Source organism: Oncorhynchus tshawytscha, linkage group LG21 (genome assembly GCF_018296145.1).
Source record: "Oncorhynchus tshawytscha isolate Ot180627B linkage group LG21, Otsh_v2.0, whole genome shotgun sequence".
Lineage (NCBI taxonomy): Eukaryota > Metazoa > Chordata > Actinopteri > Salmoniformes > Salmonidae > Oncorhynchus > Oncorhynchus tshawytscha.
The window spans coordinates 1,915,766-1,942,500 of NC_056449.1; the positions used below are offsets into that span (position 1 = coordinate 1,915,766).

General features: G+C 42.6%; 1 protein-coding gene across 1 annotated transcript in view; it reads left to right on the forward strand.

Annotated features, from left to right (window-relative positions):
- Nucleotides 1–3,942: 3,942 nt before the first annotated feature.
- The window catches only part of LOC112220462 (AF4/FMR2 family member 2-like), a 182,378-nt gene continuing 159,585 nt past the window's right edge, over nt 3,943–26,735 (forward strand). Inside the window, exon 1 of the mRNA XM_042302838.1 lies at nt 3,943–4,176. Coding sequence (XP_042158772.1) covers nt 4,124–4,176 — 53 coding nt within the window. The 5' untranslated portion in view covers nt 3,943–4,123. The remainder of the gene's footprint in view (nt 4,177–26,735) is intronic.

A 26,735-nucleotide genomic window follows, 5' to 3' on the forward strand; every position in this document is an offset into this window, starting at 1 on the left:
CAAAAAATATTTTAGATGTTATATTCTTCAAAGTTACCACCCTCTCAACTAGCTTCACCTGGAATGCTTTTCCAACAGTCTTGAAGGAGTTTCGACATATGCTTAGCACTTGTTGGCTGCTTTTCCTTCACTCTGCGGTCCAACTCACCCCAAACCATCGCAATGGGGTTGAGGTTGGGTGATTGTGGAGGCCAGGTCATCTGACGCAGCACTCCATTACTCTCCTTCTCGGTCAAATAGCCCTTGCACAGCCTGGAGGTGTGTTTTGTGTCATTGTCCTGTTGAAAAAAGAAAATGTTATTCCCACGAAGCGCAAACCGCAAACCAGATGGGGTGGCGTATCGCTGCAGAATGCTGAGGTAGCCATGCTGGTTAAGTGTGCCTTGAATTCTAAATAAATCACAGACAGCGTCACCAGCAAAGTAACCCCACACCATCACACCTCCTCCTCCATGCTTCACTGTAGGACCACACATGCAGAGATCATCTGTTCACCTACTCTGCGTCTCACAAAGACACAGTGGTTGGAACCAAAAATCTCCGGTCTAATGTCCATTGCTAATGTCCATTGCTCATGTTTCTTGGCCCAAGCAAATCTCTTCATCTTATTTGTGTTCTTTAGTAGTGGTTTCTTTGCAGCAATTCGACCATGAAGGCCTGATTCACGCAGTCTCCTCTGAACAATTGATATTGAGATGTGTCTGTTACTTGAACCCTGTGAAGCATGTATTTGGGCTGCAATCTGAGGTGCAGTTAACTTAATGAACTTATCCTCTGCAGCAGAGGTAACTCTGGGTCTTTTCTGTATTGACTGAACTTCAAGTCCTAAAATAATGATGGACTGTAATTTCTCTATGCTTTTTTGAGCTGTTCTTGCAATAATATGGACTGTCACAACACAGTTGATTGGCTCAAAAGCATTAAGAAGGAATAAAATTCCACAAATGGACTTTTAACAAGGTACACCTGTTAGTTGAAATGCATTCCAGGTGACTACCTCATGAAGCTGGTTGAGAGAATGCCAAAAGTGTGCAAAGCTGTCATCAAGGCTACTTTGATGAATCTCAAATGTAAACAATATTTTGATTTGCTTAAAACTTTTTTTGTGTGTTATTTCATAGTTTTGATGTCTCCACTATTATTCTACAATGTAGAAAATAGAAAAAATAAAGAAAACTTGAATGAGTAGGTGTTCCCCAACTTTTGACTGGTAGTGTATATTCTAGTGTAACGGCCGTTGTTGGTGGTGGAAGAAGAGGACCAATGCGCAGCGTGGTATGTATCCATAATATAATTTAACGAGACTGAATACAAAATACAAAAGAACAAGAGAATCAAAATCAAAACCGAAACAGTCCCGAATGGTGCAAACACTGAAACGGAAAATAATCACCCACAACTCAAGGGTGAAAACAGGCTACCTACGTATGGTTCTCAATCAGGGACAACGATAGACAGCTGTCTCTGATTGCGAACGATACCAGGCCAAACACAGAAATCCCAAATCATAGAAAAAAAAACATAGACTGCCCACCCCAACTCACGCCCTGACCATACTAAAACAAAGACAAAACAAAGGAACTAAGGTCAGAACGTGACATCTAGCTACACTGTGTATGCACAATATATTCTATTGCAGTGAATGCACTTTAAAATCTACAAACTGCAATGTGTATGTTAATTAGTGGTGAGACAAGGCAGGTTGTGTAAGAAAGAAAAGCATTCCCACCATGAAGGTTCAGATAAGGATTTGGGAACGGTGTTCTCCTTTTCTCCCATCTGTCTGTGCAGCCCTGTGTTTCCCTGCAGCCGGTTTATGGGTCAACAACGCAAATGCAGTGTGGGGGCCTGGGAAGCACTGGGAGGCACCCAGAGCATGACGCAGAGCAGTGCTGGCATCTACCCCAGACTACCCCAAACAAAGACCCAACCAGAGAGACAGAAACTCTCACAGGCCCTTTCCCACCATGGCTTAGTCTATTGCCATCACAAAATACCAAAGACACCCCTAAAAATGCATGACAAACAAAGCACAGATACAGATTATTAGTGCATATCATGTTTCCCTATGCTCTTTAGTATATTTTGTATTATTTAGCATTTCCTTCCGTAAGTTGGTTGATTTTTTGGGGGGGTAAAATCGAGTACTATAGTGAATTGGCTGCGTAGTTAAATAAGCATTAAGTGATGATAAAGGAGATGTCTGCTTCTCTGAAAGGCAACATTCCCCATGTGTAGCATGGTGTGCTGTGCACCTGAGCACCCTGGCATAAGAATCAACACTATTATGCCCCCCATCTCTCTTCCTCTTCCTCTTCCTAGTATGATATGTTACAGTTCGTATGGTTTGTATTAATTTGTGGATGTCCATCACCCATTTTATATGATATGTTATGAATTACAATTCATATTATATGTTACAAATTTGTGAAATGTACAATATGTTACAAATTCTGGCTAGGTGGAAAACGTTAGCTATCTGGCTAATGTTAGCTAGGCTAGGGGTTAGGGGTTAGTTTAGGGTTAAGTTTAGGAGTTAGGCTAAAGGTTTAAGGTTGGGGTTAGGGGAAGGATTAAGGTTAGGGGAAGGGTTAGCTAAAATGGTTAAGGTTAGGGTTAGGGTTAGCTAACATGCTAAGTAGTTGCAAAGTCGTTTCAAAGTAATAAGTAGTTGATAAGATAAAATGCTAATGTTGTCCGTGATGAGATTTGAACTCACAGCCTTAAGGTTCCTAAACATTTGCATTATACACCAATCCACCCCAAGTCTTATGTAACCATACTAAATGTAACATATCATACTAATTTGAGTGTCCCTGATTCACTTTTCTATGTTACATCTAGTCTATGATACCAGGCTGCTGACTATTCTGGCAGTGAGATTAATATCAACTTGGAGGTATATGCCATAAATTAGAACAGACTCCCAGGCTCTATATGTGAGGAGGAGAGATGTATTGTAATAACGCATTGCATCACCAACCTTTGCCACGGCATGGTAGCTAGGCAAATCACAAAACAGTAGGCTAGACGTAGGCTAGATGTAGGCTAGACGTGTCTGTTTTGATGTTGCATACACTCCTGCTCCATATTACAGGACCCAGTTGTCCAGTTCTATATGCTGTTAATGGAAGGACATTGTCTTTCTAGAGACACATAGTGCTGATGTTTTTAATGTTTCCATCATGGCTTCCTCACTACAGTATACATCAATTTACAGAGCTGTTTCCTCCACTGCCTTACTGCTATGCCCCCTGTCTGTTTCCCACATGGCCTATGCAGCTAGCACTGCCAAATAACTTATATCATACCTATTTTCATTGTTATGATTACACCTGAGATTGATGAAAGCAATTGGCTCAATAAAAATATGAAATGCTATCACACGTCTCGAACATATCACCATTTACTGTGAAACTCCATGATTTATAGCACCTCTGTGTGAGGCTGTAGGGCCCAATGGGTCACAGTGTTGTCAACAACACCCATTTACAAAGTCAATATGGGTCATAGACACTAAACACAACTCCTGAACTTGCCCTAGTCTATGATCAGTCAGTAGTAAAATGATCTTCAATCAACAACTATTGTGAATAATGCTAATGCATGGTAATGCACAATTATCACACCCACTGCTTGATAATGCATAATGTGATCATCATTTCTAAAGGGGTTATAACTTTATTATAACCTGTATAAAATAGTGTTTGTTTTCCCCATTGGTCTAGTTACTATTTTTATTTATTTTTTAAAATATTTTTTTTACATCTGAAGTTTTTTTGACAGCTGACTTTGACAACTAAAATGGGTGGGGCAAATATAATTTCAGCTAATTGGAAATGATAAACCGAATACCTCAATTTGGTGTACCCGGGCTCCGTGTAGCCGCTTCTGCCTGTCAAGCTCCGCCTTCTGTTCACTGTGGAGACGCGAGGCAGGCAGGGGAGGCAGTCGCGTTTTCCTGGCTGTGTGTGTACTGTATGCCAGTTCGCCAGCGAGACCACGGTACAGTACAGTACATCTAGTTACAGTTAGCAGATCCACATAGAATTGATGTATGTAGACTGACGCATACGTTGAGCAGGTACCGGTTCCTTCCTGAATCAGACAACTGGGACCAACCATGGACCTATTCGAGTTTGACTTCTTTAGGGACTGGGAACTGGAGCAACAGTGGTACGTACAAGTGTATATATTTTTTATTTCCGTTATGTTTAACGTCTTTGTTCGATGCTGGGAACTGAACATCGATGCGCCCGGTATTTGGTGTTGGGCTCCTGGAATGCTCGCATTCCTTCTCTGAACGCATTAAAGTGAGAGATGACTGTTATGAATTATTCTACAGTCCTCTTCGTGTCTGCGCGGTACCTCTATTGTCATATTGTGCGTTGTAGGACAAGTAGTGGTAGAAAGTGTTCGGTGCGCACTCACATCTATGCACCTAATGCCTCCTCATGAATGGGGGAAGTTCGCCCTTTGCTGGTTTTGCGCTCCATATACTACTGTATGTCTGTATGTCAGCTTCACATTTATCGGGATCATTTGATTCGCAATTGCATAGTTTTCACCCTGAACATGGGTTTCATAGGGTTTTATAGAGGTCGCCAATGTAGCTGCTGTGGATAAATTGCATGACAACTGAATCAAATGCCCTTGTCTGTCTTATTATTGTTTGTAAATATCCCTGCTATTCTTTGTCAGATAATTTACTCTAAAACACATTTTAGGCATTTGTGTAGGCCTATTGTAAAGTTTGTAATATATTTTATGGATCAAATAGATTGTGGTTTAGGATGGTTTAGGATTAATCAATTAAGTAATTACCTGAACATATTCTTACACTTCAGTTTCCTCTGCCAGTATGTACATTGTCTAGTATGTGCATTATTATATATATTTTTTAACCTATTGCAATAATAATATTTCTAACCATATAATGTTTTAATTTCAAATGTGTGTGCTACTAATGTTTGTACACTGTCATTTGGATGCCATTGACTCTCAAAAGATTGGGGTGTTCTATTCATTGTCAGAAGCAGCACCAGCACATGGTGAGACAGTAGGAGGATTTTATTCTTACCCCCCTAATTTTTGTTGTTTTACCTTCTCCATCCATTCATTCATTCATTCATTCATTCATTCATTCATTCATTCATTCATTCATTCATTCATTCATTCATTCATCCCTCCACTTAGTTCTCCTCTCCCCACTCCCTCACACAATAGTTAAAACCACAGAATAATTCATACATTCAGCATCAATTGTTTTATCTTCTCATCTTAGATTCATGTACTAGGCCTACTCTAGCTGATGAAGTGCTACTGTGCATTTAGACTGTTGAATCCCCACACCATCAGGGCTTGCTGATCACGTTTGTTTCCATTGCTGCTTTGCTCATTGGATGCTGCGATACTTATTACATTAGTTGATTTTAGAGACACCTCTTTGGTTGAGTTGTTTCCATTCAGATGCATTCGATTCAGATCATGTCTCTTCATTTCCCCTCTGTCTCTGAGAGTGATAGACTGGAATGGAACGTCTTAGCTGTACACAAAGTGCTAATTACAACTTTCCATCAAAATACCCTTTCTTGCAATGTCATATCCCCTAGGCTGTTTCACAAAATGATTGAGTGATTGAGAATCTTTCATGCTGCTGTAGTTGGTTTATAATGGTTGGTGGGATCTGGAGGTATACGTTGGGCGTGCTCAATGTGACCACAGTAACATGATCTATTAAATAACCAGATCACACCTTAGGCCTACCTGCAAGAGTTAAAATCATTTGATGGAGGCTACCTTGGTATTACGTAATTCAGCTTGAAGGACAGGCATGAATGAGATATGTTTGTTTACATGTATTTGTATTACAGCAAATAGGAAATAGAAAAAGGCTGCACATGTCTTCCTTGCACATATCATCAAGTATGATCTCTCACAGAGTGTAGATTATTTCCATTGATTGATGCCTGCCATTACTATACTGCTTTGGCTTCTGAAATAGATTCTTTCTTTCCGCTTCACAACTAGAACGTGTGATAGTGATGTGAAATTATGTCCACCTCTTAAGCCAAGGGCAATATCCCAACACGGATATTGATTTTAATTTGATTACTCTCATGCTGGTTTAGGTAGAGCAAGTGTTGGGTATAATCAAGTCAAATTCAGTCAGTTCCACGGTGAGAAGGAGTCAGTGAGGTGGGAAATGAGCTCCAGAGAGAGAGAGGGAGAGGGCGAGAGCGAGAGCAGGGTGTACAGAGGGAGTGACGGGCTGAGAGTGCCACCACACAACACTACACCACACCAGCAGTAGTGAGAAAAGATGAGGCTGGGTGCTGGGGATATGTGGAGGGCTAGGGCCGGTGGTGTAGTTGTACTTCGCTCCAATCAGCCAGTCATATATTATGGCCTCAGCACCAGTAATAGCAGTTAAACCTCATTTGATGAAGGTCATGGTCCTCCCCTTCTTTCCATAATGGTTTCTCGTCACTCAAGGGGGAATTAGCAGATAGATGGGGAATTGACGCCTGTGTGTGGGTATATATGCCTGGACTACTGTACTGTACACTGTGACGCTTCACTCTGTTGGCATTGTGAGGAAAAATTAGAAGTCATTAAAGTAACACCTCCAAATAATGTGTGCTAAAGCCTGTTTTATGGACCTCCACACCTTGGAATGGGTTTAACTCAGCCCTTTAAATAAGGCCTAGCTATTTATTGTCACTTTCTCTTTTAATTTTCGAGCTACATTATGTCTTGACTGATCCCCAGGGATTACCCTATGACTCCAGTGTTTTTCTCGTGAAATAGTCATTTTCCCTTTTACTTGTACTTCTCAGCAGGGATTGCTGTCCAAATAATTCATTTTTATTTGGCTGGAAATGTGTAAAGCCTCGCAGCGTTGCCGGACGGTGAAAATAGAAAAAGAGAGTCTCTTTGAGGCTATGTGGGTATTGGATATGTAAAGTGATACTGGCAAGGCCCCTGCCTGGTGAACCAGGATGGAAGGAAAAATAAAATCTTAAATCTACTTCTACTGATATTCTCACCAAAGGGGCCCAAGAGCTCTGTAATTCTGAACCGACGTGTCTGGGGGATTAAACTATGCTGCTATGGCGGCAATATCAATGGATAAAGAAAACGCTTCTGAATTAAATAGTATAAAGACTTATTAAGATGGTTCAACGGAGCATCATAATTATTAGATAAAAATACAGCTCACTGTAGTGTAATTCAGACCTTTGAGCAAATACATACATTAGAAGTGGATGTGAGGTGTACAGTATGATGACTATTATGTGTGGACATAATGGGTGTCTTATTGCTGTAATATAAGATAGTGCCCATAGAGCAGTGGTTGTTGTATGAAACACTGGGCTTTCTGTGGATGTATATAACCCGGTCTCGGTTCGACATTTATATTTTTTCAGTTTGGTCAAAATCTGTTTTCAGAATTTCTCCACATTTTTGTAAGCTGTGCCTTGCAGTCCCTTTTCTGCAGTTTTAGTCACAGGGATTTTGTTTTCTCAAGGTCTCCAGCAGACCCACCACATTCCGCCCTGGTGCGCAGACCACAGCTGGGGGGGGCACATATAAAGTGCACTCGAGGAGCCTCTCTCAATGCCAATCTCATTTGTGCCCGGCGTGAAGAGACGGCCATGCCAGGCAGCCTGGTGGCATCTCTCTGCCCGTCCACCTCCTTTATGCTCCGTCACCGTGACACGGGTGCAGGCTCACAGTGGTTGGCATCCTGGCTCTGCCTGACGAGTCCGCTGCCTCGAGGACTCACTCTGCCATCTGCCAATGAGCAGCGAGTGCTGTGGAATGATAAAGCAGAGCCTCTCAGTGATCATGCGCTTTGGAGACTAAAGGTGAGGGTATCATGGCCCTTCTGCCCTCCGGTCCAGTGTGCAATTAACAAGTTCATCTGGAGCAGCTCTTCCTGTCAGACCTGGGAGACCTCACCTCACTAATATCCACCTGGCCTCGGCCAAGAGCTGGACTGAAGCTGGCAGAGGGGAGAGACCGGGGAGGGGGGGAAGTATTTGATATGTGTCTCAATCAAAGGATTTCTCTTTTGTCCTTGGCTGGCTGTAAATAGCCTGTGGTGGTGTTGGAAAGTGTATATTTCTGTGATGGAGAGAGAAAAGTATTGAAGATACTGTAAGTACAAAACAGTAGAGGAGGAATTGTATACAAATAATTATCCTTGACTGTCTAGTAGCCTGTCTAGTGTGATGTCAGCGGTTGAGAGTACCCTTATGGCGCCTACTACAGAACTATAGGATCCAGGAATCCCCCCCCCACACACACACACTTCCTCCCTTCTACGTGCACCCCTGCATCGTACAATCAGAAAACATGTGCCTACCTTTATCATCACACCTGTCTGTCACAGTCTATCAGGCCTTACTCTGTCCTCCACTAGTTCCTCAGTACAGTGTTGGAGGGGAGGAGAGGGCATTCCCTAAGGCTCAGGCAAATACGACCCCGACTTCCAGTCCTTCACTACCAGCTATCCCGATCCATATAAGATCCTGAATTCCTGGCAGGCACTCCTCCTAGCACCCGCTACAGTTCATAACTCTGCACTAATTAGTGCACTAATTAATAAGGACTGTAGTGATGGCAAAATTGAGGTAAATGGGAATTAAACAGGCTTGGCCAAGCAGGCTTGACACTGTTCTCACACGACCATGTGAGCAGAGAGGAAAGGCTGGTGTGAATGTGGATGTGGAGGAGACCATGTGAAGGGGGAAGAAGAGTCAAGACTCTATGCACGCTTGAATGGACAGACTGGTTTTTAAATATTCGGTACACTTGTGGAGAATCTACCCTCCTAATCTGTTACAATGTTGTAATACTTAGTTCATCGTCATGTTACATTCTATGAACTGTGTTCTTCTTGGATAAGGACTATGTAGCTTATTACATCAAGCCCTGCTTAGGGGAAATCTCTATCAACTCTGGGAATGGAGTTTTATTGAATTCCAGCTGATAGGACTTGAGTGAACATTTGAGTGCCTTCTATGCACTAGCTGTTCTTTGGGGAGAAATGCTGCTTTATTATGTTCTGTATTTCTCCTTTTTGCATCGGCTTTTGATGTCCCCGTGGACTCTCACATATTTAGTTTACCCTTCATTCATTCTGTTGTTATTAAGCCTCTACCACCAAAATGGAGAGCATTTCAACAGTTCTCAGAACAGTAAGTGTTAGAGAATTAAAGAGGTTCATTAGAGCAAAGCAGTAATGAAACTAACAGCTCTGACATTTTCTCTCATCAGCCGCCAAGGTTGTATTAACTTGGTGGAATAAACCCACTTCTGAGATAACCATTCAAACGATAATTGAATTAAACAAGCAAAAAAATATTTGCCCGGTGAAAATAATTGAAATCTACAAGCAAATAAATTTGAGCACGGGTCCTCGTCAAGGCTGCCGTGTTGTATCGTCACCTGATTGGTCGGGCTATAGCTTGAGTACCTCCGAGTTAATAGCATGCCTTACTGCCACTGAGCAATTTACTTTCCAACTTCAAAGGTCAGTGCCTCCATTGAAAGCAGTGTATGACAAATAAGATGATTCAGTGGAGCCAGGCGAGGAACGGTCGAGATCTTTTTCTCTCTCATGGTAAATCAGTTTGTTTTAGGATGACCTTTTGTGATTGGTCCAGTGTAAGCCAAAGGAAATTGCAAATTCTTTCAAGAGAACATACTATTCATGGCCATTTGGAATAAGCAAAGGTATTTGTCTCTTCTGCCAGAGAACTGAGCTTGTTGTGACATTATTTCACTGTTTGCTTTGTGAAGCTGTTCTGAATAGGCTCAGAATTGACATGCTGGATAAGTGACTGACCAACATTGTACAATGTAATGGGCTGTATAGAACACAGGTTTACTAATAGTGTATGTCAACTCCCTCTAGGCTTTATCATTACACAACTGCTTTGCTTTTATAAGGTGCAACACAATAAGGTACAATATAATATTATGAATCTACATTTAATCATGAATGAGCTAGTCCAGTTTATGATCGTAGAGTATTCACACATACTGAATGCAAGTAACTTCCTCCCCCCATCCTCCTCATCACTGTAGAAAAAGGGAGAGGTAGCTAGTGGAATATATTTGCAGGCCCTCCTCTCCACTCCGGCAGAGAGCACAAAGGAAGCCTGGTGTCTGGCTGCCTGTGAATGAATCACACCTTGTTTGTTTGGGGAGACAGACAGAGGAGCAGTGAGAACTGCTAAAGCTCTGCACACCAAACACCTTGGCAGCAGGAGACACATCACCAGGCTTTCCACTTTTACCCAGGCCCCTCAAATCATCCTTTATTTACCTAGTGCTCAGACTGTCTTAATTATAATTATGTGTACCATTTTACCAAGGTGTATAATTTGTGTTCCCTTTTGTCAGTGCTACTATTCAGTACCAATGCTATTCATTCTCTGTTCAGGTACGGTATATTCAGTGTTGTAATGCAATTGTGTGTTACACAGTATTTTCAATATTCCCCATGCACCGCAAAAATCTGATGGGGCAAAAGGTACGTGAGGATGACTGGGGGGTGGTCCGGAGGCGGAGAATTTTGAATTTTTCAAACACCTGAAACAGCTTTTTCCCTGCAATCTAGAGCCCAAATCATTACGCTTAATTCTATGTATTTGTATGCATATCGAAGCATACTGTGCCTCTTGAGCTGTCTGCATCCTCCTGACTGAATATGCTTTTTTTGCATCTCTGCTAAAATCTGGGTAAAAGATTGAAAGAAATGTGAGTCTTATTCAGTGCATTTAGTTATTGCTTGCTTTTCTGAACTCTACCAACCTTGCCAGCAGGAATGCCAGGTAAGATAGTTAGAACAGCTAGCTACTCTAACTTGATTGATAGCCTGAAATGGCTTCTTGGCAGCTAGTTATTAGGATGGGAGATTGGGAACCTATCTGGGCTAGCTAAACATTATTTATGTTTTTTTTACAGGACAAATCTTAGGGGGCACATAACCTTATGACGCCTCTGCCCCTGTGCATTGTTGTTGTATTATGCCAGAGTACATTGCACTCTGCACACACATAAAAGCAGTGAGAAGAAAAGCAGATGTACCTATTTGCTGTCACTAGGCTAGCGTGTGTGACAGGGGAGGCTGCTGTGTGACATTACTGTCATCTTCAGAGCAGCCCAGTGCAGTGCAGACCAGGGAAATGACAGTCCCAGTGGCTTTTACTGTCTGATAAAGATCACTCCACAATGCACATCTGCCTTACCAGAAAAACTAGACAAGGGAAGAATAACATCCAAAATGACTTGAATAGAGAGCTATCTGCTCTTTTAAAGTCCCCGTGTTGTTAAGTGTGGTGAGCAACAAAAGGAATAGCATGGGGAGGAACAGGCTGCTGTTATCTGTAGAGGAGATACAGTAACCTGGTGATTGGGACATTTTGATGGGAGCCACTCTGTGTAGGTTGAGGTTTGAGACTGAGACTCACTTAAAACAAATGCAATGGGGGAGTATACAAACCATATGGCATATTACATAACACAATGCATTTCTGCTTTTGCCATTATGTAAAATATGAAATAACTTATTGCACTCAATTGGTATTTGAAATTGTAATAATAAGTAATTTGCCTGTTACGAGATTAACACAATGTATTCTGCTTCAAAACATTTGAAATGACTACTCGTTGGATTATCTTGGGAATTAAATATAATGTTTTTTCCCCACACAATTTGTGACAATAGATTTTATGGATATTACTATGCCGTTAAACATAAGCTATCAAAGTAGACTTCTAATACTTTTGTCATTCATGTTAGTCCTCTGTTATTAGCTCATTGCCAGATGAAACACTTTTCTCTGGATAATGTCATTGTAGCTTTTATGCTCTTTTGGGAGTTATTATCCTAATATCACAGTGGAGAGGATGGGGATCTGGGTAAAACCCCAATTAAGTCAAGCAGTTTGTTTAGTTTAGTAACACCCCTCGCCACACTAAAAACCCCAAAGAAAACACATCTCATGCTGGGAAGACTTAGGTGATTCTACAAGGTTAGTTGCTGGAGGAGAATACAACTATACTGTGGAGTTTTCACATAGCTTCCCCTTTGATAAAGTATTTCCAATTGCCCTTGAATTTAATCACTGTGATAAATTCAGCAAAATAGAGCTATTGCTTTTGCCATTATAGATCCCGGTGCTTCAGAGCTGTCAGACCTGGAATAGCGCGTGCAATACGTGAGATATTCATAGAATCGTCTGTTATTTCTCTCAAACTTCAAACGCTGTGTTCCTTTGTGTCGGCATAGTTAGCAGCCGTCGCTGCCACACATTCACTCCAAGGTGGAGAAATGTCACAGGCTGCCATGGTTTTGTAATACATATTCATGCATAAATAAACAGCAATGAATCACAGCCGAGCCTCTTTATAATGGAAGTGTTTGTGACACATCCATTGTTGTCATGAACCGAAATACGAAATAAACACGGAAGAATATAAGCCAAAGCCTTCATTGACATGCAACGCTCGAGGCAGGTGATGCTGGTCTTTTACGACACATAGCCTAATCTTCTGAGCTTCCCATTGCATTTTCTTCTTCTCCTCTTTTGTCCCCTCAAGCGTTACAGACGCATGCAAGTTGACACAGCATGTGAAGTGTGCGCGAAGTGTGTGTGGACCTCCCAGACCACTAACGTTATCATCAAGGCTAATGTTTCAGCCATGCCTCAGTGAAGGAGACAGATGAACTTTTGATACTGTGGGGGGCTATAGCAGTGGCTGGTCTAGTTTACGCTGCTGTCTAACTGTTAGTAACAGTAAGTCAGCGGTGCCTTTCTCTGTGCAGTATGTCTGAACGTAAGGGTGGTGTCAAGGTTGACAACTTAACACCTTAGCATAAATATATTAGCTTTTTTATTTCAGCCCCGCCGCTGTAATTCTGTTCCTCTGGCTCACAGCAATGTTTTCACAGTAAAGAGGCAGACTTTAGCATCACATTAGTACTTCTTTATTATTTGTCTTTTACTTGAAGCTCTTGTAGAATTCCCTGAAGCTCTTCGCATTATCTGAACCTAGTGGGATTCCTCGCCGCCTTCTCCCTGTGTGGAAAATCAAACCTTTTAGTGAAAAAGTGCCGCAGGGATTTCTAGCTAAAAGGCCTGTGTGGCTGTGAAGACTGAGAGAGACCCAGGAAGCGGTAGCTGGGCTGGGAGGGAAGTCAACAAGCAAATGCCGGGAGGAAAACGTCATCAATTGAGGAGTGATGGCCACTTCACGGGGGCCTGGCGTTGGTGATTTATGGGATGTTTCTGTTTTCCCAGCATGCCTTTTCACAGATCTCATGGCATTGACGTATTACTCTAAGTGTGAACAACATACCTGTTAGAAATCAATTTGACTATTTTTTCTTGAGTGGCCTGTTAGTCGACAAGACCAGAGGAAGTGTGTAGTGCCTGTTTGTGGCCACACCCTCATTGATATTTTGCTATTCATCTCTGCTCTAATTTCTGTCTTCCTCCCGAGTCGGACACACAGCAAAGTTGTATTTAACCAGCTTTATTGTGATGTGACAAAGATGGATGTGACATTGTCCTCTATTGCCCGCCAGAGTGTGTGAGTGTTAATGAAGCCATTAGCACAGTCCGAGCCACTGGAGAGAATAGTGGAATTACCATTATTCTGCAGCCATTAAGCCATAATATGCCACCGTCTCTCCATACTCAACCCCCCCCCCATTCTCTTTCTCTTTTTACCTTTATCTCTCTCTCTCTCCCTCCCTTTTCTTCCTTCTCTTCTCCTCATATGTGCTACCTCCCTCTCTCTTTTTCTTACGCTGTCTCTCTGTCACTGTCACACTGATCCACTCCTGCTGTCATTTAAAGCTTCATTAATTCATTTGCTATCAAAAGCAGTTAGGTACAAAAAAGACTGGCGGTGTTCATAATATTGTATCTTAGAATTACCATCCTCACACACTGGCTCCAGAATGAACTCTGTCTCTCTTTCTCCTTCTCTCTGAGAGAGACCTTCAAAAAAAAAGCAAATGGCCTACACAATTCATGAATCTTATTACCTCCAAATCCCGTTTGTCATGTGCCTAAAGAGACAGAAGTCTGTTTTCCTGACACAAAAGCAAGAAGATCCCACTGCTAACCCTGATTTGATTTGAAGTTTTCTAAACTCTCTTTTTTTTCCTGGGGATGGAGAGTGGGATGTGTTCTTCTGGCTGTTCCTGGTATTGTGTAGGCTTTGGCTCCCAGATTATACACACCCTGGAATGCCTGCAGCTCTCTGTCGCTCTTGTTTGCTGACGGACTGTGATTAATTACAAATGATTTTAATTAAAGAGGAAAAGCTTCTCTCCAGTGGACGTCTGGGGAGTTGACAGGGGAATGGTTTCTTGGGAGGCTTTGTGGGTGAAGCAGTTGTGATGTCTTACGTCTGCTGCTGCTTCCCACAGCTGTTTGGATGCTCACTATCAAAACGCTGCTAGGAGACAATGGTGGCCCCACATAACGCTAGGAAGTCCCGACGGAAGCGGGACAAACGCCATATGACCACATACACTACATTGCCAAAAGTATGTGGACACCGGCTTGTCGAACATCTCATTCCAAAATCATGGGCATTAATATGGAGTTCGTCCCCCCTTTGCTACTATAACAGCCTCCACTCTTCTGGTTAAGACTTTCCATTGTAACATTGCTGCAGGGACTTGCTTCTATTCAGCCACAACAGCATTAGTGAGGTCGGGCATTGATGTTGGGCAATTAGGCCAGTCTCGCAGTCAGTGTTCCAATTAATCCCAAAGGTGTTCGATGGTGTTGAGGTCAGGGCTCTGTGCAGGCCAGTCATGTTTTTCTTGGTGATCATGGTGATCTTAGGCTTGTGTGCGACTGCTCGGCCATGGAAACCCATTACATAAAGCTCCCAACGAACAGTGCTGACGTTGCTTCCAGAGGCAGTTTGGAACTTGATAGTGAGTGTTGCAACTGAGGACAGACGATTTTTACTTGCTATGCACTTCAGCAGTCCCGTTCTGTGAGCTTGTGTGGCCTACCACTTCGCGGCTGAGCCGTTGTTGCTCCTAGACGTTTCCACTTCACAATAACAGCACTTACAGTTGACCGGGGCAGCTCTAGCAGGGCAGAAATTTGACGAACTGACTTGTTGGAAAGGTGGGATCCTATAACGGTGCTACATTGAAAGTCACTGAGCTCTTCAGTAAGGTCATTCTTCTGACAATGTTTGTCTATGGAGATTGCATGGGTGTGTGCTGTCACCAATGGGTGTCGCTGAAATATCCAAATCCACTAATTTGAAGGAGTGTCCACATACTTTTGTATATATAGTGTATAAATTCTCCTTTCGCTGTATGACCTGTCTAGAATAGATCAAGTCAACATGCTCCAAACGTACACTAACATTAGCGATAGCACACTTTGTTTGACACCACATTTGTCCTCAGTTGGCTTGATACAGAGAAACCACTTTCACGAATGCAGAGAAAAGCATTGACTGGGTCAATGAAAAGCAGAGGAGTCAGGCATTTCTGGACTGGCAGCATGAGAAATCTTTACAGGAAGTGTCCATGGCACACAGGAAGCAGCGAGTGTGTTGGGACAATGACCCAGCCTCTCTGTGTTCATTGATTGGCCGAGAGCAGGTTTGTGCTCCCAATTAACATTGTTCAGTTTCATTACGGTCATATTAGACACAGCCGGCTTCTGCTGATCCTGACTAAGAATCCAGTAACCGGGAAATCAATTAGAACAAAAGAATGGCCTGCCTCTCTGCTGCCTCCCCTAAAAAACAGACAGACAACCAGTTAACTGGGGCCGCAGCAGAGTGGTTTTGGCAATAACGGCATCGTTTATGGATTATGACTCTCTGGGTGCCCTGGTCAAGTGTGATTTCTTATATTGAATTAACTTCAGTAGGATGGCGGTTAGTGTAGTTGAACACATCAATTCCATATTGTTACTGATCCCAGGCTGTGATAGCAGAAACATTAGACTTGTCTCAAGTCATTAGGTATTCATTGGCTGGCTGAGCTGTAGCTAATCACCAGCATCTTAATTGGTTACAACAAGAGAGATTATTTTTTAAATCATACATTTAGCAAAACAGATTATTTAATGATATTGTGGGATAAACATTATTATCATATTCCCATCATTATAATTCTCCTTATTCCATGATGTCACTTACTATCTATGCCATTGGCAGTATGTGTATGCTGTTTGGTGGAAACTGTGTTTAGAAGCTTAGTAAAGTGATATGATATGATTGGTTAGGTCTGTGTGTTTTGGGCCGGTGTGTGTCACAGCTCCCCCTCATCCAGGTTCCTGGGAGCGAGTCTCTTCCCAGTCCCCTCTGTGGCGTAGTTCCAGGTCGCGTCCTGGTGGCTCTGGTGGCTCTGTGGCTGCAGATAACAGGGGGCTAGCAGGCGTGTGCACGGCCATGGCAGCCTGCGGTCTCACACCGCTGCACCTCTGGCAGCCAGGGGGGCTAGCACTGGCTCCCTTGCTAGTATTAACTCACACGCACGCACACACCCTCCCTCCATACAATACATCAACACACACTTATGTCTAACATAGCTCACCTCTCTCTGCCACCCCTCCACTGGCCTCCCCTCCAGCCCCACATTGTTGCCGTAACATGTAAGAGAGACCAGTTTGGGAGGCAGTTTAACCTATGAACAATTTATGAATGGATTCATTATTTTATCAAAATTTTGCCTTTTTGACTCTATAACATTCAAGACTATGTGCAATTCCATTTGAACAGAATGATGCTGAGACTGTGATTTTTCACCTTAAAACGTATGTTAAACAAAAAACATTGATTGCAAAGTTAAACAAACCATACAACTTTATGCACAAGGACTACTTTCAACAATTTCGACTGAACATTTTAGAGTAGTTCATTTCAGTTCAGTACAATACAGTGCATTATACTGTAGTGTGCTCCACTGTACAGAATAAGTACTGTACTGACCTATAGTATACTCTACTTTTTTTTACTGTACTGTAATGTGCTGTCTGTCCAAACTTGTGAAACATAGACGTATATGATTGGTTTATATTTAGACTGACCAAATTTCACGTCCACAGAAGTTTTGGTGCTCAGTGGTTGAGTACGCTGGTTACAGTAAATGGAAAGAGAGGGCTCATGGGTAGGTGATAGTAAGAGCTGGGAAAGGTGACATTAACTGGAGTGTCAAGGCTCAGGAGAAGACCCAGATGCAGACAGTTTCAAAGTAACAAAAGTTGTTTGCAAAAACAGGGGGGCAGGCAAACGACAGGTCAAGGGCAGGCAAATGTCAGTGCAGAATCCGAAAGGTGCAGAACGACAGGCAGGCTCAGGGTCAGGGCAGGCAGAATGGTCAAAAACCGGGAAAGCTAGAGACCGAAAGCAGCATGGGAAAAATCACTGGTAGGCTTGACAAAACAATACGAACTGACAACAGACAAACAGAGAACACGGGTATAAATAAAATACACTGGGGATAATGAGGAAGATGGTTGACTCCTGGAGGGGGGTGGAGACAAGCACAAGGACAGGTGAAACAGATCAGGGTGTGACATGGAGAGAGAGAGTGAGAGAGAGAGAGAGAGAGAGAGAGAAATAAACAAAATTGTTATCAGTAAAAACACTATAACTAACGTATGACTAACTTTTATTATCCTCCTTACTTATGAAATGAGAAAATATCTTAAAGATATGTAGGGGGAACAGAATGACAAGACACTAGGCAATAATTAAATAAACATATTGATATTATTTGGCAATGGTCTTCCACATTATTGTTTTGTCTTCATGTATTTCTAATAGCTTTTAAGACTTTTTCTGGTCAACGTTTTCTAAGATCACTTTTCCATCTGTTTGACCAGAAACTAAAGCCTTTGCTTTTTCCTAATTTTAGGATGCAATATGGTGGGAAATATATATATATATATATATATATATATATATGGATTAATAAAAAAAATAGCCTCTCAGCTTTCAATGTCATGTGTTCCTATGAATTTCACATGCTACCTTGAGTTCTCAGTCACCTCCAAGCTCCGAGCCAAATTAAACGATTGCTTACTTTCTTCAACAAGAGAGCCAGTCACATACAGTAGTTCCTTTTCAAAAATGTCAATACTTTTTCTGTGTCTGCCCTATCCCCGAGGAAGGCCATTTAGCAGACCAAGCCACACACTGTAGCTCTAGTTGCAACATTTCAATACCTTTTCTGTTCCTCAATAAAGGACCGCAATCTAGGCTTTGAAGCTCATCTGGTTCAGAGGCAACAACAGTCTTTTGTAAAGTATCTGTATTACCTCAGTATATTCATGCTTACAGACTTACAGAGGAGAATAACAACGATGTACACACAGAGGCAAATCGACTAAAGGAACCGCTTTGCTAAATTATGCACTGCTTCTCCAACCGCTTGGCATCAAGCTATCGGTCGCCGCTGTGCCGGCCTGAAATGGCCGAGGAGACTAAAAGGCAATTTTATTATTTTGATAATGTTGATTTTATTAGAAAATCAATGGACTCCAACTATGCATGTACGCTCTGGGTATTTGTACAGGATGAATGTAGACATATGCAGTGTGTAGAAATGTAATTAGTATTGAATGGGGAGCAGGGAGATGGATCCAGTGCTCTCTGACAGACAGCGATTGGAAGGTCAGACGCTTGAATGGAGCCACTGACCCCAGTTGAGAGGGGACTTGAGGGAGACAGCGGGCGCAATCCATCGAGCGGAAAAACCCACAACGCACCACCATGTCTGACCACCGCGGCTGACCTTTCTAAGAGGTGGAGGAGCTTTCCACGCACCCAGATCACTGCCCCTCTTATCTGATGGTGTCAGAGCATGTCATGCATGAGTGGTTGGTGTGTGTAATGTGTTTGCCTGGCGTGGATGTGGGTGGTGTCTAATTTGTTTGAGAGATGTTGTTGACTGTAGTGGGCAATAGAGAGAAGCTAACATGGCTCAACCAGACTGGTGTTAAGAGGTGCAAGGTGTTGGTTCCTTTTTCCCCTCGTCTCTGCTCCATTTGTCGTGGCGACATATATAAGAGGGGCTTGTTGTTAGTGCTAAATGGCCTGCAAAAATGATACACCTTCTGCTGCGGGGGTGTTTGTGGAGTGCTTGATTACGTTCTCTCTCAGTGAGCGGAGAGAGCGGAGGGCTGTGGAGCACTGCGGGGTGAGACTGGGGCTCTTTGTGAGGCCAAACACAGAGACAGTGTGTGAGGAGAGAGAGTGGCCAGTCTCTGGAGCATGCTCATCCGACATGCATGGGAATGAGAGAAAGAGGAGAGGAGACCCTGTCTGCCTGACACTCTGCTCTGTCTCTTCTGCTTCGTCTCAGGGTGGATAAAACAGCATTGACACTGCACTGATAAAATAGTACACAAACATTATTTTCATCAGTTAAATGTCTTCTATAAATTGTTTGTGTGGTTTGATAGCTTATTGTTGGCAGTGGCACTAGCCTAAAACCTGGCACCAGAGTGTTTTACCATTTTGCCTTAAAATGTATTTTCCATGATTGATGCAGTTTTGATGATACTGATTGGTGTGACTTTGAGGGGGGCTTGTCCCTGTCACAAGAGAAGGGAAGATGTCTTCATTGCACTCGTCATCCGTGTTGTTTCCCTCCTCCTCCTCTTCTCTTTGTCTCCCAGTGTGAGTCTGTGAGTGTGTGTGACTGGAGCTGTTAGAAGCAGTGGGGATCTCGTCACTCCCCGGTCCAGACATTTAACACACAGTGAGAGCTTTAATAAGTAAGCCATCGCATGTGAAGAGTTGAGATGAAGAGGAAAGAGAGTGCTGTCTGGCTGCCTGTGTGATGCTACATATAATCAGGCCCTCCGCTTTGTTTAGTGCTCACCATCATTAAGAGTCATGCTGTTGTCAGATCAGGATATTATAGAGGCTATAGCGGGTGTAGATGGGTTTGTTTACCCCTGTCAAAGGATATTATCATAACCTTAAATGTCCATTAATGTCTGTAAATAACGCAAAGTACATGCAGCCAAGGAGGGAATATCTGTCACGCCCTGACCGTAGATCGCTTTGTATGTTTCTATTTTTAGTTTGGTCAGGGTGTGAGATGTGGGTGGGTATTCTATGTTGTATGTCTTGGTGTTGTGTTTCTATGTTTAGGCCTTGTATGGTTCCCAATCAGGCAGCTGGTTATCGTTGTCTCTGATTGAGAACCATACGATAACCAGTAGCCTGTTTTCCCACTATGGGTGTGGGTAGTTGTTTTCTGTCTTTGTGTGTCTACATCAGACAGAACTGTTTCGTTTGTTCCACGTTGTTGTTTTTTTGTTCTAGTGTTCAGTTTCTTTATTAAATTTACCATGAACACGTACCACGCTGCACCTTGGTCCTCTTCACCTTCTTCCACCGACGAATATCGTTACAATATCAAACGCTTTGGATAAGGTGGAAATAAAGATCACATTTCTATCGCTTTCTCTCTGCTCAGTTTTTCCCACATAAGCCAGACAATGAAATATTATTGCTAGTAAGTCTGATGCTTTATTTGATGTTTATTGAAGACAATAAACAACTTCTCCGGTTTTGATCAGCCTTGGTGGCATCGATATTAGTCAGAAACATTTATTCTAGTGTTCAAATTGACAACAAAATATAAATAGGATAATTTTGGTCATAAAGTCAGTCTCATCCAAAACTGAGTTTTGTAAGTGAGTTTGTTATGACTTGAGGGTTGGGATTTGATTTCAACAATGCTCACTTGCCCACTTACACAGCTGCGCTGATTGCACTCTGTCCAGTCCTACCACAGAACAAACAGACAGAGATACAGACTGCCCTGCGGTCACACGCCACGCATTTTTTGACTTGAGAAATACTGCACCAAACACCTTTGCTAGATGTAAAACCTCCTCAGAAAATCACAGATTCCTTGAGTCTTAGATTAATTCGGACTATTTTGAGGAAGTGATACTGGCTTTGTTCTTATGGTGTCTCATCGGGGACAATCGTAAGTAACTGCCACATCGAACCACACCCCAGAGAATGAAATCTTGTTTTTCTTAATGTACAACAGAGAAACACATGCGGAATCAGTGCTTTCAGTCCCTCTTTAAAGATTTTCCTCCAATATATATACGACATGTGCTCTCATTCTTCCCAGTCGTTATGTGATTTAGTGGCTTTTAGCACAGCAGGACGGAGCCTCATCTAAAACCCAGAGCATGTAAAAGAGAATGAATATACTCGTTTCATCTTGAGAGAAGAAGAGGCGTGGTGGAAGAGCAACAGATGGACCTGTTTTTATCTATATGGAGGTGATCGCCTCTCCTCCTCTTCCAACGATAGCCTTGTATTTTGTTAGTGTGTATGTTGACTGCTGAGTGCTGGCGGGCTTGTGGCTGAGGGCTGAGGCAGAAGAGCAGGTTTATAGTCGGGGAGGATATTGCTCCTGATGAACCACAGATTTTCTCCTCAGCATGTTGGCTTGAATTAGAAAGGGGACCCCTAAGCATCCTTAAACGTGATTATCAGAGCAGCAGTTCAGTTGGGTGGAGGATGATTGAATTTGACAGAGCTGTCCCTGTGGAGTTCCCCCCTGTTGTTTCGTTTTAATGTTTCATCTGTGACTCCTCTCACAGGGCAGATTCCTTTGTCTTTGCCTGTCCTGCGAGAGAGAGAGATGGGATAGTAAAAACAAGCTTAGGCTGTTTATTATCAGTGTTCATCATGGGTTTATGGCCATCACTGCTCTGAAATCACCAGATTACGCCAACCCCACACACAAAATACATTCAGGCACTGAGATTAAGTCCATCTAGTATATAAACCCACAATCTCTTTCGCTTGGCTTCCATCCAAGATCCTATCTACATGCTGATACAGTAATTATTGATGTTCAGTGTGTGAAACAAAGTGAAAACATCAACAACAGAGCAAAATTCTGAATCGTCTCATCTTTACCATGCCAATGACTCCTCCTCATCACATGAATCAGCCTCCTCAGACATTTGACAAGTCCCTCTAGTTTCATGTCTTTGTTTCCTTGTGAATGCACTTAAGCTCATTTGCTTTTTAGCATGCGGATGTAATGTACAGCAGGGAAAATAATAAAGAGGAACAACCAATGCATTTCTAAAAATGTATGCTTTTGTGGTAGGAAGAGAGGGGCAAGTGACGTTTCCAGTGTCATTCAAAGGACTGTCCTGCTCGGCAGGACTTTATGGAAACAGGCGCCTGCTTTCAAAAGGAGTCTTCAAAAGCAGAAGGCAGCATCATGGATACTGAGTAACGAAGGAGAGGTGAAGGAGGCTGCATCACAGAGCTCAGTTGAACCAGGGACAACCTTTGTCACTCACAGTGTGGTGTATTAATCTGTGAAAGCTAATCTTCAAACAGATTACGATTAGGGCTATGTGTCGCCAAGGAGATTGTGTGATTTCAAAGAAAGAACACAAGAGTCTTCCATCCATGCAACCCAGGACATGCATGCCAAGACACCACACTAAAACAATATTCATATTATATTTTTGGGCTAAATGGGTGGATGAATGAGGCTTGGGATGATTATGTGCCATTCCCTGGCAGTGACTAGGATGACAAATGGTACAGAAACATATCCCTCTTTTCATCATCCAGCTCTATCTACCTCTGGCACTAAAGTGTTATAAAATCCTTATTCCTCCTACGGTCGTTTTAAGTCCGGACTGTCTGAGTTTCACTTCAGTTTCCACTTCAAGGTGGTTTAGTTAATTAGCTTCCTCAAACAACGTGTAAGCATAGTAAGCATCATTAACTTAATCAGTACTTTAATTGTGCCATTTCCATTTGTAGCCAGGGAGGGGAGTGTTCAACTCTGCAGCAGCACTATCGCAGAGGACGATCAGCTCAGCTCAGAGAGATGTTGCCACGCTCATTTGTACATTTTTGCATTGCGCTGCTATTGTTATCTCCAGCCTGTCTCTGCCTATTCCTCCAGGGAAGAGCTTCTCTTCCCCCTCGTTGCCAGAGCCGAGCAAAGCAGAGGAAGGTCAGGACTATAGTGTCACATCAGCGCCTGGCTCTGGATCTTCTGCGTCACACCACATGATCTCGGTGAGGCTGCACTGCCCATGACCCGGGTCTGTACGAGGGGCCTGCCATCCAGGTGGCTGGGCAGCTGTGGTGCTGCCTGGGCTGGCTCTGTTAGCCTCCCTGCTTCCCTGCCTGGCTGCCCGAGCTTTCCCACTGCCTGATCTAATTCGTCTCCTGGCAGATATGCAGCTGCTCAATACAATGTTAAGACTGTTGGCCTGCTAGCTATAAATAGTGTGCAGCACATCGCATCAACAAGCATCAGAGAGATAAACAGAGATAGGGGGGAGAAAACGCAACCCGGCCAGTACATGTTTGCGCTTGTTCAGGTGTGTGTTGTGCGTGTGTTTGTGTGTGTGCACACATGCGTGCGTGTGTGTTCGCTGCCACACACACAAACACACAGCCGGAGGCTCCTGGCCGGGTGGGTCTGGTCATCTCCTCTTGTTCTTTGGCCCCTGTCCAAGTCTTTTAATGGGCCCAGAGACAAAGAGTCACCTTGATGACTCAGCCAGCTCTGTGTTAATGTCTCTCCTCTGATGGATATGAAATGACACTCAGCTGCTGGGGTCCAGAGGCATCGCTTTAGAGTGCAGGAGTTAGCCATCATCACAGAATACGACACGTTTTAAAACCACGGGCTGCCAGATTTACAGGTGACCCGGTACATAGTCGCTACAGACCCTCCCTTGTCCTCTAGCAGCACAACTCCAGTCGAACAAAGAGAAAGCACACAGGGAGATAGCGCTCCTTATCCACCACGGTGTTGATGAAATCTCTATTTTCATTCTCATTTCCTATCTGTGCCAGCAACCTCTTTGATGTTGTTGTTATTCTCTGGACACATTAGGAAAAAAGCAGGTCAATCCACTACGTCGGGCAAATAATAGCTCTTTCTTTTGTGGTTTATTGATAGACTTTATTTGTGTATGTAATTATGATTAGATCAAAGATAATAATTGTGTCTGTTGGAGAGTGGTTTCGTGGATTGGTATGTAGTTTTAACTTTTCATGCTGTAATTATTTTCATATCATGTTTATGTTTTTTTATATGAAAGATAACATTATATTCTGTTCTGGTGATCAAGTGAAAAAGGTTTTGTTCAAGAGACTCTCTCGGGCTTGGTAATTAAGAATGATTTCCTCTTCAAAACTGTGAGAGATTTTGCGACTCAAAGCCAATAGGGATTTTTTTTGTCTGCAATCATAGAAATATATATATATTTTTTTTACAATTTGTCTGTTTCTTTTATGAGCCGTTCTTTATTAAAAGGTTCTGACGGGAAAGTCAACCATCAAGAGCTTGTTTTCTTTTCATCTCAAATTCTTTTCACATTTCCTATTGTTTATTCTACTGTTATTACCAGTAGAGTTTTCCCTAGTGCTAAAAGACTGGCTAGCGAGCCTGTGAGTGCAGTAATGTCTTGTAATAAGGGCCAATATGAGGTTGGAGAGCAGAGGAGAGGAGTTAATTCACACCACACTCTGATATCTTCAAACATTTCCACTTTAGACTGGGATTAAAGGCTCTAGACCAGCCATGTAATGACATGCCGTCCCCTCTCTCCTCTCCGGCCTTCACTATTTTGACATCTCTGGGATTTTTTTTAGGAGTATTGTTGCTGATTGGTTGTGTATTTGGCCTCATCTCTAGGAAGCGTGATGAAAGCTCATCTGCATTCTGGTCCAGGCATGACGGCCTTAACCCTTGGTTTGCAGGGAGCAGGGTAATTGGCCCTGGCTTTGTGTGTGCAAGTGTGCGAGGCTTCGGCAGCAGCAGCTCCAGCGTGTGTGTGTGTCCTTGGGGGCCTCTCCTCCTCATCACACTGTCTGGTCCAGGAGTGGGTTTCCATGGAAACCATGGAAGAGTTAATGCAGCCCAGGCTCCAAAATTGTATTATCTTTTTTATTTTTCATGGTGAGGCAAATGGTTACAATTCCTGCTTATTCTCATATGCTAATTGAAATAAACATCTTCCAAAATGGCTGGATCTGTTTTCACGCTTGTTTGGACAGGAAAAAAAGTTGAAAAAGGGAGGTTGCCATACTATAAATGGTTGCATAGGGCAGCAGAGTATTTTATTTATTTCATTCATTCATATTTGATATTTGCTGACCACAGATCAAATTTGGGATGAAAACGAGTGATCCAATTATGAAAATGGTTATCCGGTCCGCGGTTATTGCCATGTTGTCCTTGGTGCTGTGTTCTTCACAACATTTGTGAAAATGTCACGGACTGTTGAAGATCTGCTTGTTTTGATTTCTGGCCAAAATCTGTTTGCTTTAGTGACACTTCTTGTATTATTATTTAATGTTCTTAGACAGGGCAACATTCTGGACCCCCCTGAGGGCTCTAGATGTTCCATAAATCCTTGTATTAACCCCTGTGTAATCCTGGATGCTCTGTGGTCAGAGGGTAGTGTGTACATAAACACTGCAGATGAAACGGCAGGAAGCTATCCATTTGACAACTGTAATGATTTATTTAAACAGTAGGCTACTTAAATAGTCATTGTTTTGATGTACATTGACATACATTAAAATGGGACTAATTACAGATGTAATAGATTTGGTTTAATGACACCACCCAAATATAGCCCACATTTTAATCAGGGCATTTGTTGTGGAAATTACAGATACATTACAGAGACAGAGTGAAACACATGGATCATGCCTTACAGATATTAGCAAATATAATATAATTTGATATGGCACTCCTCCTATCCCAGCTGTATAACGAGAACGAGGGAGTTTCAAATAACCAAATGGCTAGAGCCTGCAGGCCGTGGATTTGAACCCTTCCTTCCCAGAGGTAATTGTTGATTAATTTGTGAGTGCTTTCTCTTGGTGGTGTCCTGTAGAGGGGAGTGACACAGGCAGGTCCAACCAGACTCCTGCCCTGGCCCCCAGGCCCCCGGCTGCTTTGTGTGGGATTTATCTGGCCCTGTGCAGAGGAAGGTGGAGGGGGATCACCCATAATTCTAATCTCCTTTTTTGTCTTCTTTCTTCCCCTTGATAAAGTGGCTGTCCGTTATTATTCTTTGTTATCAGGGATCAGCGGCCGTGTGTGTGGGTGTTGTTCGTGTGTGTGTGTTTGCGTGTGTGTGCGTGCATGCATGTGTGTGTGTGCGTGCGTGTGTGTGTGACTGAGTATGGGTCACCACCAATTCGAGCCACCCAATTGTGATGCAGACTCCAACGTCATGAGCACTTTTGTTTGAAGCCCTCTGCCTGTCTGTGTTTGGGTGTGAGATTGTGGTTTTAGCGGTCCAAGGAACCTTGTTTATTGGATACGTCCTATATGTCGGGAGTTGATAGTCCCTCCCTTGACAGTCACTGATATAGGAGGAATTTCTTCTTAGAAATCAGCCTTATGAAAAACATAGACCTATAGGACTATAACCTACAGCTCCGACAGTATTAAATGTAAGAAATGTTTGTCAATCTTAAAAATGGTCCTCATACTAACATTCATATGCCAGATTGGGAGTTTAAAGATAATATTTAAATGAATGGTTATCCATAATAATAAATATGTCATTTTCATAAGTAGCCTAATCATTTTGATGATTATTAAAGACAAATGAACCAAATCTTCATTACTGGTGTAGTTTCATGGAAATACATTCAGATTACAAAGAATATAA